The 19,893-nt window shown below is 43.9% G+C and overlaps 1 protein-coding gene across 1 annotated transcript in view; it reads left to right on the forward strand.

The window, feature by feature from the left end:
• Positions 1-9,093: 9,093 nt before the first annotated feature.
• Positions 9,094-19,893, forward strand: part of TGFBR1 (transforming growth factor beta receptor 1) — a 42,045-nt gene continuing 31,245 nt past the window's right edge. The window contains exon 1 of the mRNA XM_081103569.1: positions 9,094-9,259. Coding sequence (XP_080959695.1) covers positions 9,169-9,259 — 91 coding nt within the window. The 5' untranslated portion in view covers positions 9,094-9,168. The remainder of the gene's footprint in view (positions 9,260-19,893) is intronic.

The following is a 19,893-nucleotide window of genomic DNA, read 5'->3' on the forward strand; positions in this document are numbered from 1 at the left end:
TAGGCTCTGATGTTCATGCATGTGAACCTGGCAGTGAGTGTGTGTGTGTGTGTGTGTGTGTGTGTGCCTGTGTGCATGCTTAATTCTGGTAGTTATCCTTGCTTGTTTTTTGACTGCTGGACCTGCCAAATAAAGTTGTATTAAGCTCTCCCCAGTGCTGCTGCTGTGTTTTGTTTTAATTCTCTCATCTAATGTGGACGCTGTTGTTTTGGATGTTTGGATGTATAGTTCTAAATGTGCATGTGATGCGTGTGTGTGTGTGTGTGTGTGTGTGTAAAAGTAAGCTTATGCAGGTCTCCTACAAAGAGGCCAAATGGGCATGCGTTTCATGTCTTCTGGCCTTTTTTTTGTACTTTTTCAAAACAGGTGACTAAAGAAAAATTTGAACCAAGGGGAAGGGGAAGTGGCTACCTATTGAATACCATCAATTTGCCTTGACCACAGGGAATCTTCCAGGCTGACCGGGAGGGTGGGGGGGAGCTAGTCGCCTCCCCACTTCCCTCCCCACTGCCCACCAACAGTCAATACAACTGGAAAGGGCAGACCAACAGGAGGAAGGGTATAGGACCATAGTGAGACAATGAGACTAGTCAGGCTGCAACCAAAGAAAGAGTGACAGATGACACGCAGGCAGTCAGCCCCAAAGATTCTAACAAGGAACAAGATGTTGAGACAGACAGAGAACAGCCAAGGGTGCTTCCAAAGCAGAAACAACCACCTAAGGAGGTTGGTCTGCACAGAGCAAACACTCACACACTGAGCTCAGTTTGGGCCAGAGATTCCAGTCTTGCAAGGGGGGATGATAAGAAGAAGGCTGGGCCAGATGGAGGAATTGTAGACACAAATGCCGCAGCCTGGATATGGGAACACCGCAGGAACCTAGCGGTCAGCCCACAGGAGGATGAGTCCCAGAGAGCAAGGCTGGGACGGGTCAAGGTCGATTGTCTGAGGGCAGGACTAGTGCAAACAGAGCCACAGTCTGTAGCTGCAGGACTACTTTTCAGGATCAGAGAGAAGATGGCTCAAGCCTACTAGCCCTCAGCGCTGAGAGGGCCAAGGAAGCTAGCATTACTTTTTAGTTCTATGATGATGTGAGGAGGGTGGTGAAGGCCACAGGATGTATCTCCAGGGAAACAGGGAAAGCACTGAGGAGCGTTGAATGCACCTCTGTCTGTCTTTGCCACCAAGCAGTCAAAATTAAGCCAAGATTAACACCAGGATTAAATATACACACACATACACATACTCACAAGTTTGCATGTACAAAAAGGAGTCTACTTCTGTTTTCTAGTATCCATGGGGCATTTGTAAAATTAATCAAAAATTAGTAAAGTCCCCAAAGCAGATAAAGTATTTATCCGTAGTGTGTTTAAAATGAGACATTCATAACAAAAGTCTAAGAGAAAACAAAAACAATGCAAAACACAAAACAAAACATTTTCTTAGAGCAGCCCAAGCATTTGGGAAAACCAGCTTGACAGAGGCAAGCGGGGGTAGACAGCTTGTGAGCTGTCTTTAATGTTGGAAAAGCAGCAGAGACAATGCCAGAAGCTGAATTTCTCTTGGCAAAATAGCTTTTGTTTTAGTTCCATTTGATACCTAGAGCAGTTACAATGGTGTTCTGCTGTCACAGACAGTGTGGTAGTGATTTGTAAGATGTCTGGGAATGGAGGCGGTTAGGTTGTAGGAGTGCCATTCTTCATAATTGGTGGATTGACGCTCCCATTGAAAACAACTAAAATTGCTGGGGAAATATATCTTTCTAACTGCACTTATAAGCTGGCAAGAAAGTAAGAGATTCTCAGGCCAAAATACTAAGCGAAAGAAGGAACTCAGCAGGGTAACTGGAGTTCCGCAGCTGGCTGTTGCTCCTGGGACGTTTATTGAGCCAGATGAATTTGAGCTTCTGTTGTCTGGCCTCACAGAGTACAGAGAACCACAGAGTACAAAGATCAGGGACACCTCCTCCATAAGGATACGACTCCAAAGGTCTGCATTCCCAGTAAAAGGGTGAACAAGGTGAGTACTAACGCCATCACCCACCAGGGGATTTCAAAAACCTATGTGTTGAGTAAGAAAGAGAGAATAATATCATCATTAGGAATCAGGAATCACAATCTGTTCTTCATGTAGTTTGAAGCCCAAATTCATGTTACCCGTGTGTTCTAAACAATAAACAAATTAAAAACCAAAAAAACTCAAGCCAATAATTTAAGTTAGAGTAATCTGAGACCGGTAGTGGGAACAAATGCAAATCCTTGATAGAGAACCCTATCTTTATCTCAGACCTTAAAAAGTTTCCACAAATAAAATCTCAAGGAAAATGCATGGCTTTAAATAAGAAGTAACTATACTTATAAAGAGGGGCTGTAAATGACAAACAATAGAGAGCAGAAATAGACCCACAGGGATTGAAGTGCTGGAATTTTTATATACAAACATGACTATGAAATAACTGATTGCTATGTTGTTGTTTTTAAAAAAGGACCGATTAAAATACATAGGTTGGGGAAAAAAAGAAACTATAAAGGAAGACCAAGCAGATTTGGAAAAGATCCAAGTAGAACTTCTACAAATGAAAAATAAAATAATTGAAATTAAAACATAATGGAAACAACAAACAATTAGAAAATAAAATTTGATAATTGATTCCAATTACAATACAATAAAAAGTTACCCAGATATAAATTAACAAGTGTTATGAAAGACTTTTGCCAATAAAAACTACAAAGCATTGTTGAGAGAAATGAAAGACATGAATAGATGGAGAAATAGATCGTGCTCATAGATTAGAATAATCAATGTTACAAAGTTTTCAATTTTCCCAAAATTCTTATAGATATTGACAAACTATCAGTAAAATTTACTGAGAACGGCAAGGGTCGTAGATTAGGCAAAGAAGAACAACAAAGTTGGAGGGCTTACTCTACCTGATTTTAAGACTTACCATAAAGTATAGTAATCAGGTCAGTGATATTGGCATTAAGATAAATAGACCAATGTAAAGGAAAAGAGAGTCCAGAAATAAACCTACAATTATACAGTCAATCATTTTTGACAAAGATACCGATGTAGTTTAATGGAGAAAGAAAAGATTTTCAACAAATCATGCTAGATCAACTGAATATCAGTATGGAAAAAATTGAATGCTGATTCATACCCCACATCTTATGCAAGAGTTAATTCAAGATGGTTTTAAGAATTAAATGTAATAGCTAAAACTATAGAGCAGCTAGAAGACCATGTACGAGAATATCTTCGTGATTGAGGGTAGACAAATATTTTCTGGACAGAACACAAAAAGAACTAACTATAAAATAAAACTACTGCTCTTTGGCCGGCTGGCATGGCTCAGTGTTGGAGCATCTTCTTATGAACCAGGAAGTCACAGTTCAATTCCTGGTCAGGGCACATGCCCAGGCTGTGGGCTCGATCCCCAGTGTGGCACATGCAGGAGGCAGTTGATCAATGATTCTTTTTCATCGTTGATATTTCTATATCTCTCTCCCTCTCCTCTTCTCTCTGAAATCAATAAAAATAGATTTTAAAAAGTACTGCTCTTTGAAAATAACATAATAAAGCAACAGAACAAAAATATTTACTATACACACATCTGCAAAGAACTCATATCCAGATTAAATAGATAATTCCTGTAAATCATTAATAAAAGACTAGAGTAAAATACGTTGATGGACATTCACAAAAGATGATATGCAAATGAATAACAATGCTCAATATTTCTTCTGAGTTAAGAAGGTAGAGGTTAGTGCTCAGGGAGCCTGCAACTGCTAGAATCTGCAAGGCAGAGTTCTAGAGAAAAAGGGGCTATGCCGAGTTTTACAAATCTGCATAGGAGTCCTTTTGAGTCTTTGGCTGAATACTAATCTATGCATGCTTAGAGTGAAACCCCATAAAGCCAGCAAGCACAACTTTGGAGGAAAGAATAGTAACTGAGAAGGTATAAAATAGACAATTCTCAGAGTTCAGACTAGGTCAGGGATCATTTGAATTCTCTTCAGCCAGAGTAGAGAGACCTTGTTGAATATATAGAGCATTTAGCAGGGATATGAGAAAGGCCATACCTTACAAGTGAGGCAAAATTAGTCTTAGAATAATGGCTATTTTAGACTTGCCCTAAAGGATTTTTAAAAGAAGCCTCAAAAGGATTGAATTAATCTGAAATACCTAACTCACTGCCAGAAAAAGTTCCAAGACTCTGGTGGGAGCACATGCCTGAGTTTCAGGCTCAATCCCCAGTAGGGAGTGTGCAGGAGGCAGCCAAAGATATCTCTCTCTCATCAATGTTTTTATCTCTCTCTCTCTCTCTCTCTCGCTCGCTCGCTAAAAGTCAATAAAAACATTTTTAAAAAGATATTTTTTTAAAAGGGTATACTTCAGGCAGAATGAAAATGATTTGAGATGTAATGTCCAGAGGTTAAAAAAAAAGACCAGAAAAAGTAGTAAAAATTGTTTGCAAAAATGGCCACATTTAGAAACTCTCTTGGTCTCCACTCCCCTTCACAATGTGCTTTTTGTCAAAAGATGGAGTCTATTTCCCCATTCTTTTTCTTTTTAAAAAAAATATATTTTTATTGATTTCAGAGAGGAAGGGAGAGGGAGAGAGAGATAGAAACACCAATGATGAAAGAGAATCATTGATCCGCTGCCTCCTGCACACTCCCTACTGGGGATAGGGACTGCAACCCAGGCATGTGCCCTTTACCGGAATTGAACCTGAGATCATTCAGTCCGCAGGCCGATGCTCTATCCATTGAGCCAAACCGGCTAGGGCTATTTCCCCACTCTTTGAATTTGGCCTTGACCCAATTCATGCCCAAACAAATGGGATGTGGCAGAAGTGATGTTGGGCCAGTTGTAAACTTCCATTCATTACCTTGGCCCCCCCAAACTATCACTTTCACAAGCCCAGGTTAGCGTGCTGAGAATGAAAAACTACACAGAGGAAGTGCTCTAGGCCGTTAGAGATCTGTTCAGCTCCCAGTTGATCTGCCACCTGACTGCAGACTCATATGTGAACTCCGCTGAGATAAACTTAAATTGCCCCAGACCAGAAAAAACTGCCCAGCCCACCACAGTCTCATGAGCAATAATACATGGTCGTTATTCTAAGCCACTAAATTCTGAGTTGATTTGGCATTCAGCTAGGAGCACCAAGAGTTAGCAATAGATAATAATGGTATAAATCAATGATATATTGTCAGTTAAAAAATAAGATAGAAATAAAATTTACAATAGTTAGCATATGACTAGAATTGAAGTGTCTAAAGTAAAAAAAAAAAACAAAACAACATTTATTTTTCTCATATATTAAGAACTCCAGAAGTAAGCACTTGAGAGCTGGTATAGTTGTTCACAGTATTTATCAAGGACCCAGACTATTTCCATTTTTATTTCTGCTGTTTCCAGTTATGGTCATCATTATCCTTAAGGTCACAAGTTAGCTGCTGCATCTCCAGGCATTGCAACTGTGTTCCAGGCAGGAAGAAAAAGGTGAGAAGGTGATGAGTCTCTCTTCTTTATGGGGAAACGATATCTTTCCTACAAGCTCTGATAGATTCATATTTATATTTTACTAACCAGAACTCTGTCACATGGCCATACCTAGGTGCCTGGAGCCTGGCAAATTGAGATTTTTAGCTAGGTGAACTGCTTTCCCAAAGGAAATGAGGACTCTGTTATAAAGTGAATGTAGGAATGGATATAAGTTAGGCAACTAGCAGTCATTCTCTGCTCTCTATTTGGAAAATAAAACCTTCTTACTCAAAGGAACAATCCAAAAGGAAAAGGAATCAATGTCCTCGGTACAAAGACTGAGAAGTAGTATGGTGCAGGGAGCAAGGCACTGGCATGAGAGCCTCCTAATCCTGGCTCTGAGCTGTTAAGCTGGGGACTGGTTCTCACTTCTTTTCTCCTTTAAATCAAGACGTTGGAGTAAACACCTGTAAGCATTTTGGAGAGCCCGTAGAGACTGTGAAGGGAATTAACATTTATTATAGACTAGAGGCCCAATGCATGAAATCTGTGCAAGAGTAGGCCTTCCCCCCCCCCGCCCCCCCTCCCCCCCTCGCCCCAGCTGCTAGCACCGGCTTCCCTCCAGCACCTCGGACCTGGGCTTCCCTCGCAACCCTAGCTTCCTCTGGAAGGTTGTCCCGTCTAATTAGCATATTATACTTTTATTATTATAGATTCTTCATGTGCAATAGCTCATTTACTTCTTATAACAAATATATGAGCCATTATCCCACTTTCCACAAGGGGATGTGAAATTTCAGAAAGATCAAGTAGTGTGCACATATCCTAGATCTAGTAAATGGTAGAATTTCAAATGGGGTCTGCAGGCCTTCAAAGTCAAAGGCTTCTTCCAGTGCCCACCCTTTCTCAACAGGTGAAGTAAGCACATGCGTTTTTATTTACTGAAGCTTAAGGGCACACGTTCTGAACTGTGCCTTTCAAAGTGTGGCCCGGTAACGTCTGCAGCAGAATCACCTCGGGTATTTATTATAAATGCAGACTCCGGGACCTGCTTCAGGTGAACTGAAGCCAACTATCTAGGGCTGACACCCAGCAAACTGCATTTTTGAAAGCTTCCCAGATAATGGGAAGACATTTTAAAGTTTGAGAACCATGATTTAAAACTGAATTATTTTTGTTGCATTTTAATGTAGTTTACTTATGGAGCTGTGGCTCATGGAAATTTCCTCCTAATATTAGGAAAATAAAATTTAAAAATAGTTTGTTTCTTTTTCCTGTTCCTTGGTTTCCTACGGAATACACTCAATTCCATGGAAAATGTTAAGGAGCTGAAAGTGTGTCATAGGAGATATCCTAACACTGATTAATTGAGGCTCTGTAAGGCAAAGGCACAGATTACCATGAACATGAACGCCGATTAGAATCATACAGAAAAAAAAAAAAAGAATCATACAGAGCTGGAAAGCGATGGGCAAAGGAAATGACATTAACTAAATATTGCTATGTTCCAGATACTGTTCCAGACACCTTATGTCACTTAAGTGGTCCAATCCTTTTTATTTATAAATGGGATTGGTAGTAGTACATTTCCATTTTAGAGATCAAGAACCTAATGATGAGAGAAAAGCAGTCGCTTGTCTGAGCTGAGTCATTCATTCATTCATTCAATCAATATCTCTTATGTAAGGTACTGAGAATAGAGCAGAGAAAAAGCAGCCTAGAGACCTCGCAAGGCCCTGACTTACCCACCAAGTCTCCATTGAAAAAACGGTCAGTGAAAGAGCAGATTGGGACAAGAGCCTGCCAGAAGCAGTCTCTCCAGGTTTGGTTTGCCTGCTGCAGGGAGCAAGAGGAGAGCTTGCTGCTGGGAGCTCAGCAAGCCCCAGAGAGCAGGAGGTCCTTGGGTTTAGCAGTAGCTGCATCCCTTGGTAGGTTGCTCAGTGTACACCTGGCCCTTACCTGCCGAGAAGAGAGGAGATCAGGGGTCTGGAGGGAGAGCCTAGAACAAGAACTTGAAAGGGCAGAACCCCCATATCTTATTCTCTCACTAACCTCTGGAGGTAGATATTATTTCCTTTTTATAAATGAAGAAATGGAGTTTCAGAAAGGTTAACTGACTTGCTCAAGTAAGTGTCCTAGCCAAGAAAGGAATAGGGCAGGCCTCAGATCCCAGCGCCAACATCCCACCCTGCCCCTCTATAGCTCAGGAGGAAAGTCTTCACAGGTAGGTAAAAGGAATTTACAAGCCAATACTGGAGGCTGGTTTTGATTCCTGCTACCAAGGTTTATTTCATTCCATGTTCAAATCACACAGAAAATAGTTTTCTCCTTAAAAGGTTCTGTGGGAAAATGTCCTCTGTTCTATGTTGCAGCCTCCTAGGCTGTTGTTTGTGTCTGAACAGAGGACTAGTCTTACAGGAAGAATTACAAATCTGGAGCTCATTTTGGCATCCCAGAGGGAAGGTGGGTGGAGCGCCTCAGTCTCACAGTCAATTAGAAATTCAGAATGAAAACGTAGTCAAGTTTATTTGGGTTTCTAGTGACACCTCAGAATTATTGTGCAGGCTTGTCAGGGGCAGTTCAAAGCAATGAATGCTTCCCTTCCGCCTCAGGGGTGCTGCATGCTAAGAAGGGGAATCCTCCTATTTGGGGGGTGAAGGTGGACACCTTCCCTTTCCCACCTGAATCAGAAAGGGGTGAGAGGGAAGGTGTGTGGTTTGGAGTCCCGTAATGGGACTGCTCTGAGTTCCGGGGGGAGGCGGGAGGCTATAGGGATATGTCTTAGCTCAGGATCTGAACTCTGAGGCTGGGATATGAGGCCAAGATTCGGGGACTTGCTGGACCTGAAATTTGGGGGAAGGGGGTGCCTAGGTTGGGGGTAGAAGATGACAGCGGGAGTCAGAGGACTGAGTCATATATAAAGGGCACTGGACCTGAAATTTGGGGGAAGAGAGTGCTTAGGTTGGGGGTAGATGACAGCGGGAGTCAGGGGACTGAGTCATATATGAAGGGCACAGAGGGAGGATCTTAGGAGGAGTGTTGAAAGCTGAGGCTTGGATCTGCGGAGGGAAGTTGAAGCCTGCCCGATACTGCGGATCTGGGTGAATGCGTTGGCGACTGGTAGAGTAGGACTGTGAATGGGGTCGGCGAGGTTTGGGGGGTCAGGACCAGATCTTCGGTTCCTAGAGGAGGCTAGAAGAAAAGAGCGTCCAGTGACCACAGCCTTTCTCTTTTTCCGAAAGTGACTCACACCCAGACACACCCATCGTTCAGCCTGGGCCCTCCTGGACTGTGGGGTCGGCCGGACGCGGGCTAGTGTGGACCCTGCCCCCACTCGGTCTCCTGCGAGCGTGGAGCGGCTCTGGCTGGGGCAGGGGTCTCTGGAAGCGCTGCTCCCGGGGAGCCTGGGGGCGTGGCCAGCGGCCGGGCACCCGCGGCTCCGGATTGGCTGTCCCGAGGACCCGCGGGCGGGGCTCCGGGCTGGGTCCCGCTCAGCGGCTAGCAGACGGCCGGGAGGCGGGGCCGGCGGGAGCCAGCAGCCAATGGACGCGCGGCCCCCGAGCAGTTACAAAGGGCCGGAGCGAGGCCGCCGCCGCGGCGGGGGAGGTGGGGCGAGGCGGGCTTGCTAAGGCGAGGCAGTGGCCGGGCCGGGCCACAGGCGGTGGCGGCGGGACCATGGAAGCAGCGGTCGCTGCTCCGCGTCCCTGGCTGTTCCTCCTCGTGCTGGCGGCGGCGGCGGCAATGACACTGGTCCCGGGGGCGACGGGTGAGCGGCGGGGCTGGCGGGCGGCGGCGGCGGGGCTGGCGGGCGGCGGCGGGGCGCGCGGGCCGGGCCCGGCCTCTGGCTCACTCCTTCTCTTTCTCAAACATGGCGCGGGGCCGGGGGCGCAGGTGGCGGCGCCCGGGCAGGGGCCGGGCTTTACTGGCCGGGCCGCCGCCACGCGAGCCGCGGGCGGAGAGGAAAGGCGGGGCGGGGGCGTGTGTCCGAGCGCGGGTGGACGTTCCTGGCAGCCCGCGGCGGGCGACCCTGCTCTCGGCCCCGCGGGGGAGGTGGTGTCTCCGGCCCGTCTGAGATGAGGGACTGCCCTCTGGGGAGCGAGTGGGCGCGGGCAGAGGGGTGTGAGGCCGGCCTCCGTTCGGGCGCCGTGTGGCGCTGTCCCAGGCACCCCACCCGGAGCGGGTTGGCCCGCGAGGCTCCCGGGGCAGGATCGGGGTCCGAGTCGCCAGGCTTCCCGCGCGGGGAGTGACCCCTGAACCTGCACGGCTTCCCCGCGCGGCGGAGGGGGCGGCGTGTGGCGGCGACCCCGGGGTCAGCGGGGCCACCCCGCCGCGAGGGGCCGCCTCTGCAGCCGGCCGTGGCTCTGGACAGGAGCTGCGAAGCTTTGTGTGAGGAGCCGGGGCCCCGAGGATGAGCGGAGGGCTTCTCGCGTGCGTCTAGGCTAGGGATTGTGGAAGTGAACCCCGTCATCGGGAGGCGGCAGATGGTTTTCGTCGTCGAAACTTGAACTTTTTGTTCACTCTGCGGGGTTGGGAATGTTTGAATGGGGATGGCTCCGTGAAGTGGTCAGACGCTTCTGTTTCCTCGAAGGAACATCGCCGGTGAGGTTCCTTTTCTGGAGTGACAGTTCGATTGAATCAGTCGTCTGTGTAGCTGGTTTTCAAGGGGGAGAATGTCCCGCTCCGTTTTCCAAAATATTAAATCGGACCTGGGTATCCGGTCATTGCCTACCACCGAGGAGGGTGAAGAACTTTGTTAGCATCCAAGCTAAAATACTAAAAACTGAATTATAGAGCCTTAGTGTTAGCAACTAAAATACAGTGGAAAAGCACGTTTCTGTTTCTGAAACTGAATACCAGATGTTTTCAGAAACAAGAACTCAGGACGGAGGGTGCCAATTATTAGCAAGAGCTACTGTTTACCAAGAGCTTACTGTGATGTGGATGCATAAAAAGTGCACCAGAGTACATTATCTTGATCCTCCTAACTGAATCCTCAGGGCTAGTAAGTAGCATTTGCCCCGTTTTATACACGTACAACTGCGGTGTGGAGAGGTGGTTTTTTTTGTTTGTTTTTACTCAATTACTAAGAGCTGGAGTTAGGATTTGCACCCAGGGTTTAGTGTTACCTAAGCCTATACACTTTAATACATACACCTAATTGGCCCTTTTGTCTTTTTCAGTCTTCTAATGAGCATAAGCTTTATTCTTCACCTTTAGATTTTGCCCTCACAATTTGAAAATCAGATTGGCTTTCTGACTCCTAATACATTCCCAGAGTCTCCTCTCACTGGGCCTACATTAGGGGAAACCATCAATTTTTGACATTAGTCTAAGGAGGAGGGCAAGATAAATGGGTGGACAGATGGGAGAATCAATATAGTTATTCCTCAAGCATAAATTACATTTCCACACCACTGTTAACTCAAATAACAGTTCATTCTTTTTCACCTAACTTAGCACACAAAGTTTTCATGAATCAAGTAATAATACTGGAGTGATCGATGTACAGAACATTGCCTAGTCCAGGCTCTGGAGGAGTTTACAGATGGTGGCATACATTAGAATACAAAGCTGATTCAGGTGCTAATGCACTTAAGTATAGACTAGCTCAATTGTTCTGCCTGCCCTTGTTGGGTATGTTGATGTTTCAGCCCATCCTTTCATACATTCTGAAGAAGCTCAATGCTTTTTCTAAGTTTATAATTTGGCTTCCTTTTTAAGAGCTCACAGTTCCTTATTGTCTGGGTATCAGTTTTGTATTTCTCAGCTTCTGCTATCTCCAACATAGATGTCTCTAGGGAAATTGGTTCCCTGTCCCTAGTACACAGTTTAGTACCACTGTATGTCTACATGTATATCATGTGAGAGTGCTGCTTGTTTCCTTTCTGCCGATTCATAACTTTTTTCTTTACAAACACGCCCCCAAACCAACTCTTCTTTATATTAGTATCTCTTGGATGTCTCTTCCTTTCTTCATATGCATCTATCAGTTTAGTCCTCCTGCCTGTGTCATCCCTCAAAATCTAGTTGTTTTCCAGTGTTTCTTCTAGGCTTTTCTGCTGAGCTCATCTTCCTCAGTCATCCCTAGAAAGGTTTTACAAGATTTCCCATTTGTATTCAGCACTTAGACCAACACTTGAGGCTTATGATTAGGGCCATCTCTGATTATCCAATACTTCTCACTATTGCAAACCCTCAATTCCAGCGATTTCTGTTTTCCTACTGACTCCTGGCTTTTCAGCCTTTTCAAGATTACATGATTTTGCCCCTTTGGGGAGTGTGAGCAGAGAAGTTCTCAGTGCTGACTTCCTTCCTTACTCTATTCCCCTGAACTGCATATAGCACTTCAGATTTTGATGCCTGTTTCTACCATCCTGTACTATTTAACTATACTCTTGAACATGTTATAGGTAATCAGAGGGCCAGGGTTATGCCTTTTATTTTCTTTATGCGCTCAGAACCTAGCACTGTGTTTTATATTCTGTTCACTTAAATGCTTGTTGATTAAATGCATTCCATTTGACTGAGCATTCATGTAATATACTGTTATATTAATAGTTATGCAGTACAAGCGGCCCGGTGCACAAATTCATCCACCAGTGGGGTCCCTCGGCCTGGCCTGCAGGATCGGGCTGAAACCGGCTCTCCAACATCCCCTGAGGGATCCCAGATTGCGAGAGGGTGCAGGCCAGGCCGAGGGTCTCCGCCAGTGTGCAATCGGGGCTGTGGAGGGGCGCGGGAGGTTGACCATGCCGGGGAGAGAGCATGGGAGGGCTCCAGGGCATGTCCAGTCCATATCGCTCAGGCTCAGTCCTGATCTGCCGGACCCCAGCAGCAAGCTAACCTACCGGTCGACTGTCTGCCCCCTGGTGGTCAGTGCATGTCATAGCGAGTGGTTGAGTGGCCTTAGCATATCATTAGCATATTATGCTTTGATTGGTTGAACGGATGACTGGACAACCAGACACTTAGCATATTAGGCTTTTATTATATAGGATTAGTTGATAATTCTATATATATTCAGAGTGAGTCATATGATGTGGTGAAATAAGCAGTTTGTTCTTAGGTTTGGTTATTAGTCCCAATTTTACCTCTAGTTAAACAGAAAATGGGTATGATACCTACTTTTCCTAATTCATGAGATCATGAAGATCAAGAGAAAGTTGTGTTAGAGTTTGAGGTTGCTATTTGGTATTGGTAGTAAGAGATTGGATTGATGTTCAACCAGCAATTCCCATTGACCATGTGTGTTTTGATTGGTCAGATATCTTTTCTGATTGGTTAGTACAGGGGTGGGCAAACTTTTTGACTCGAGGGCCACAACGGGTTCTTAAAACTGGACCGGAGGGCTGGAACAAAAGCATGGATGGAGTGTTTGTGTGAACTAATATAAATTCAAAGTAAACATCATTACATAAAAGGGTACGGTCTTTTTTTTCAATAGTTTTATTCATTTCAAACGGGCCGGATCCGACCCGCGGGCCGTAGTTTGCCCACGGCTGGTCTGGCCCATATAACTAGTGACATGCCAGGGGAGGAAAGATGTTGAGTGTGCGGGAGTGTCCAAACCGCATAGCCAGTGATATGAAAGATCAGGGGTCTAAACCAAATGACCAGCAATATGCTAGGGGAGGAAAGGTTACCCTGTGGGTAGGTCCTTGTTTTCTCAGTTTTGTCTGCTGCTAGGGTTTTCAGCCCTGGTGACGGTCTTTACCTGGCCTGTTGTCCTTGCTCTGCTCATGTCTGTTTAACTGCCTACCACAGGGTGACTTACCTAAGTGAAGTTCTCTTGAATTTCAGAGAACTTAAGAAAAGTGGCTTCTGTAGGTGGGAGGGAGGGGGGATGATTACCAGATATAAAGTCTGCAAGAGAAGGTCAATCTCTTATATTGCTGATAAAAGGACCTGGTACAGCGTTTATTGGTTGAGAAACCAGGCTTATTGTTCGTTGGAAGATGGTAAAACAGTTTTGAGTTTAATTGAAATGGATGTAATTGAAAGGCCTTGTAGTACACGGTCAGGTTTAGAATTTTAGATGATTTACTTTGTTACTGAAATTAAATGGGGAATTGACATAATCAAAATAATCAAGAGGAAGACAAATCTTGTTCCTGTGGGAAGGGCCTTTTTTGAAAGATTCTTATAGGCCTAGTTAAAATAGTTACCTGAACTTGACACCATTCTTGAACTGTTATGTTGCATCAGATATGCTTATGTCTAATGAAGTGGGTTTTGAAAATGTCATTGTCCTGTGGATGGCCTTTTTGATGTGAGAAAGAATGTGTCTCTTCAAACCACAGAGCTCTCTGCACATGTTGACAAACTGCATGGCTTTTGCTGTTCTTTCTTGGCGGTGTCTTACATAATACAAGTTTTCAGAACAGATGGACTGTGGTTTGATATCATGTGATTAGGTCACATCTTTGTTTCCTGCTTCTGGAATTGAGGGCAGATGCTGGCATACTTCTCAGGGATTTCCATGCTTTGATCCACAGGACTGGCTTAAGAAAACTTTTGGAATCTCCTCAAAATGTATGGACTATCTTGACCCAGCCTAACTCTGATACTTAGGATAACATTTAATGTCTTTTTAAAACGGAATTTTCTCAATATATAAAATCCAAGCAGCTCCATAAACATTAAGATGTGCTGCTGCTCTGAATTAAATCCAATATGGTTTTGGCTCAGATAATGCAGGTAGGTTTCGTATGGTTATCCCTTTTTGATATGAACTTATAACTGGTTGACTTGCATTTTTTTTTTTTTTTTTGCTTTAGATAAACTTTCTCAAACATTAGTGATTGAAATAAGTTTGATTGGTTTTATGGGTCTAATTTTATATATCAGATCTGGCCTTTTGTAAAGCTGCTTTCTCATTTTGACAATTTGAGAGGATTATACGTTATAAAGAATGATTTCTAACTTCAAAAAATTTTTTTACTTGCTTTGACACTTCTTGAAGGTTCAGTGGTCCTTGCACCACTTTATCAATCTGAAAGGAATATATTATAAGAATGTGCCAGGCATTCTACCTGCCTTGTGTCATTTAATGCTCATAAACAACCCTGGGTGGTGGCTGTATAATTGTACAAATGCTTCTTACTTATGTACCAGTTAATTTCCAAGACTTTATAAGTCCATTTGTTCCTAGGTCCAGGTGACCAGTGCTTAGGAGGTAACTAGATTTTTATGACATGTATTCTAACCTAGGATTCTTTTCACTTCTCTTACATTATCCAAAATGTTAAATTTTGTCTTTCATCTTTTAATTATGAATACATTTATAAAAGGAGGACACTGCTTCAGATCAAACAGATGGCTAGACTAACCACTGAGAGACTCAAATGGTTGTGCATTACCATTAACCCCATCTACCTGGGTAAGCAGAGTTGGCAGGATTCTGCTTAGATTGGAACATTGTTTGTATCCGAAAGTTTGTAAATAGAAGAGCTTCTGTTTCCATTTTACAGACCAGAAAATTGAGGTCATAGTGTTAGTGAATGGGGGAGCCTGCATTTGAGTATTCCATAGTGCTGCTTTCATATATAATAAACTAGAGGCCCAATGCACGAAATTTGTGCAAGGGGCTCATCTCTTGCAGCCCCGGCCAGCCCTTGCAGTCCTGGCCAGTCCTGGCCAGTCCTTGCAGCCCTTCGCAGCCTTGGCCAGTCCTCACAGCCTCGGCTGGCCCTCGAAGCTCCAGCCTTGTCCGGAAAGTTGTCTGGTTGTTCTGCTGTTCGGTCTAATTAGCATATTAGCTCTTTATTATATAGGACTAGAGGCCCGGTGCATGAAATTGGTGCACAGGAGGGGGGGGGCTGTCCCTCAGTCTGGCCTGCACCCTCTCCAATCCGGGACCCCTCAGGGGATGTCCGACTGCCTCGCAATCCAGGACCATTGGCTCCTAACCACTTGTCTGCCTGGTCGCCCCTAACCACCTCTGCCTGTCTGCCTGCCTGATTGCCCCTAACTGCTCCCCTACCGGCCTGATCCCTCCTTTTGGCCAGCTGCAGGCACCCAGGACCTGGGCCAGCTTCACCCGGGCTGGCTGCAGCCGCAGGGGACCGTGGGTGACTTCACCTGGGCTGCAGCCGCAGGCGCCGGGACCATGGGGCAAGCAGCTTGTCCCTCTCCCAGGCCATAGGTGCAGATGTAGCCACTGGCACCTGGGACCACGGGGCGGGTGGCTTGTCCCTCTACTGGGCCGCAGCCTGGCTGGTCCCCATTCCTCTCTCCCCAGTGTTGAGTGTCTGAGCCATTATCTGTGAAGGTGTGAGGGTGTGATGATGTGAGGGTGTGTCGACCATTTGCATATTAGCTCTTTTTTGTATAGGATGCCTTGTTATGGTTACTTCTTAATCAGGAAGATTTTATTTTTTCTTTATTTTTTTAAACCATGAGAATTTGCTTTAGCTTGTCTTAATTACAGTTTGCCTCTTTGCAACTGCAAGTTACTCAGATGCTTGTAGTTTTTATTTGACAATACATTTTTAGGTAATTTGAATCTGACTGATGAGTCTAGTAATAGTTGATCATTCACTATTAGTATTGCTTTATGCAGATTTGTAGCAAACTCCTTGCTTCTCAAAGTAATATAGATCTGAACATTTGAATTAGAGAAAAGAAAACAACTGTCACTATCTGTGATTAATATTTTGGCTTATTCCACCCCCATGCATTTTTTATTAGTATAAGACCATTCTTTAATCATTCTGTCTCTTTCAGTAGTTATCAAAACTAATAAAGTGTTTTTAAGCTGAAACCGGTTTGGCTCAGTGGATAGAGCGTTGGCCTGCGGACTGAAAGGTCCCGGGTTCGATTCCGGTCAACGGCATGTACCTGGGTTGCGGGCACATCCCCAGTGGGAGATGTGCAGGAGGCAGCTGATCAATGTTTCTCTCTCATCGATGTTTCTAACTTTCTATCTCTCTCCCTTCATCTCTGTGAAAAATCAATAAAATATATATTTTTTAAAAAAGTGTTTTTAAGTTGGTAAAGAGCTTCAGAAGAAATGGTTCATTTAATCTCAGTCAGCAAATATTTAGTAGTGATCAACACATAGGAAGTATAGAAAAAGAAGCCTGCTTGTTTTCAAGAAATAACATGCTGTGGAAATATGAATACAGATCCAATACTAGCAACCACAGGGACTACTTTTTAGAGGTGGTAGGGCTTGTTCTTCATGCCTTGCAGGATGGATAGAGTTTATTGTGGATGATGTGTGTGAAGAAAGAATGTGCTAGTTTCAAAAATTTTAGGAAGTTCAGCACGTAAAGGTGAGTTCAGAGAATTATGAGTCTTAAAAATCAGGAAGATGGTTTTAAAGTAGAAAAAGAAGTCTAAATGTACCATAGAGAACATGGAGCAAGATGACTGTGTAGGAGATTTGGAGATTGGTATGATGGCATTGGGAATGGAGTGGAAGGGTGGCTTTATGACATTTACATGAACTTGGAAGGTAGTGGTGCCTTTGCATGGCTGCTCTTTTGCCTGAATGCTTTTTAGCTGAATGGTGGTACCAGTTAGCTATAAAATGGAGTATAAAAATTAAGAAGGACTCCATGAAATTAAAAAAGAATGACTCCAGGATGGAATTTGGCAAAAGAAAGATCAAGGGGGAATGAATTCTAGTTTGAGCATGCTGAGGTTGAGGTGATAGTATAGCCAAATGGGATTGTTCAATAGGCAGCAAACATATAAGACTGGAACATAATTGGAAATGAGAGAGAATCTTAGGTCAGGAAATGATTATCATCCTTCACCTTCCACCTCATTCTCTGCCACCTTAAGTGGAGTAGTATTTGTTTTGACCCCCAAACTCCTAGCTTAGATCTGGAGCCTTGTTCATTTCACTGTGATATTCTTCCCTCCTGGATTTCATGTCCGTGCTGTGCCCTTGCTACTCCCCTCCCTCCACCCCCAACGCCAAAGAAGAATATAGTCAGAAGTATGTGTGATCTTCTGGTTGTACTGAAATGAGTCTTTAGTTTGTGCTGCTTTCTCTGCAGTAATATGATTGACCTCTTAGGAATCTGCTCTGGTTCCTGGCCTGCATTTATACCACTGCTTTAGGTCATGGTTGTTTTTCATAGGTCTAACCTCAGACTATCTTCTGGAACTCCCTGTTAAATGCTCTTCACGCTATTGGTTTTCTCCATGGACCAAACATTGGTGCAGTTGTATTTCTAGACCATCTTTATTTTTCTCTTTGGATTGATTTCACTGTTATTCCTCCAGTTTTGAAGGCATTCAAATCATGTAACTTGGTTGCCAGAAATGTAATAAAATCTTTGTTTATAGTAGTAGATATAAGAACCCCCATATATTTGTCTGGACTTAGATTCTGATTAGTGTATCTCTCTGGGACTCACTTCTCAAAGGAGGATAACACCTAACTTAAATGATAGTTGTAAAGATAGTGCAGTGTTTACAAAATACCTAGCACATAGCCTGATACCAGTAAATAATTAATAAATGGGACTTATATATTTAAATAACTGGAGGACCGTCTTTTGGAAGGGGAAATACATGTGTATGTAATGAAGAACTATGATTAACTGGTAGACTGAGAGGCAGATTTCACTTGAATAAGGAAGGACTTTCTATCAGTGGGAACTGTCAAAAGTGGAGCATTATAAGGTTCTGTTCTCATCACTGCAAGCATTCAGGCAGAGGTTGATTGCCTTCTGTGTGAGAAGTTGTAGAAGGAATTTCTTGCGCTAGGTGGGAAGTTGGAATTTATTAACTCCAAGTTCTGTTTCTACTCTAGAATTCTGTACTTTTAGGTGTAATCTAAGCTTTCTTGCTCATTGTTTTTAGCCGGTATACAGGCTTTCAACCCCCCTAGCAGTTATGGCTTTAGAGATGAGCACTATTTTGTAACTTTCTTAATGTAATATGATTGGCCTCTTCGTATTGGGCAACACTTATTCATAGATTGGCTTGTGTACTTTGACCATTTTTCAAAACCGGATTTAGGAAGCTTGAAATAAAACATAAGACCAAAACTAATGATCAGAAAGATAAGAACCAATAAGCAAAAGGGGAAAAGAAAGAGAACAATTATCTATACCCTTTAGCCGAAGAAAACTTGAGCACAATACTTAGCTCTGAGTTTTCTAGCAGCAAAGGGTAGTAAGGGAACCTGATAGTTTACATAGATCTCATTGCCTATTACTGAGAATTCATGAGGAGGCTGCCATCTTCTTTAATTAGTAATATGGAACTCCAAACAGGAAGGTTGCAATGCAGGAAGAATCTCCAAGTGGTAAGGGTTCCTGGACCTGGCTGCCCTGATTCTTATTTTCTTAGGCTTCGTCTTTAACATGTATTTGAGGGTTCAATGGCTGCTGTCATTTTTCTTCTCCACTCTAAGGCTCTGATCCAAGTATGAACACACTAGTCTTAACCTAATGCCAACAGAACAGCTGATGTAAGGCTGGAACATTTAAATCAAGCTTTGCTAAAAGCTAGAGGGGATAATGAATAGAGAGCAACATGAAACTGCATGAAACTGATCAACCTGGTTTACAAAGACATTTTCCTCATGTCCTTATCTTTTGGCCTGTCTCCATTTGGCAGACATCATCTGGGTACTTCAACCAAAGGTGAACAGAGCCAGACGTATACCTTTCAGCAAACAGGCACAGTACAGCAAGGTCCAGAGGATGTCTTTGCTTGGGTTTCTTATTTGAAGAGCTGCCTCCTATGTGGGTAATGGATGTTGGGAATGATGACTTCCTTTACTCAGAAAGTGTGGTCCTACATATGTAGTTTCCTTAGTAACCCCAATATTTAAATAAAAGATACCCACATGTGTCACCGTGAAGGACACTCTTTGGTAGGTATAGGCTGATTTCATTGGGAAAATCAGGTTTCTCCCTGCTCTTAAGCAGAATCTATTGTAGAAGTCTTTGTATAAGGGGCATTGGGAAATAAAGTGAAGAATTTGGTTTATCACTCTCCATGACTTGTGTGGATTCATTTTCTTTTCTTATTCTGCAGTTACTGAGCTACTTTAGGCCTGTTCCTGTGTATCCTTGTTCTAACCAACAGGGCTGAACCTCCTCATTTAAAAAAAATTTTTTTTAATTGATTTCAGAGAAGAGGGGGGAGGGAGGGAGGAAGGGGGAGAGAGAGAGAGAAAGAGAGAGAGAGAAAAACATGTACCCTCCTGGTGATCAAGCCCGCAATTGGCATGTGCTCTTGTGCCCTGACCGGGAAACGAAAGAGGGTCGACACTCAACCACTGAGCCATGCTGGCTGGGCTGAACGTCCTTATTTTTGTTCACTTGCTTCAGGCTGAACCATTCCATCTAGATTTCCTAGGTGTGAACCTCACTGATTACATAATAGTGTATATTTATAGTTCTAGGACACCTTGTGCAGGCATCCTGTTAC

Source organism: Myotis nattereri, assembly GCF_964212035.1.
Source record: "Myotis nattereri genome assembly, chromosome: 12".
Classification (NCBI taxonomy): Eukaryota; Metazoa; Chordata; class Mammalia; order Chiroptera; family Vespertilionidae; genus Myotis; species Myotis nattereri.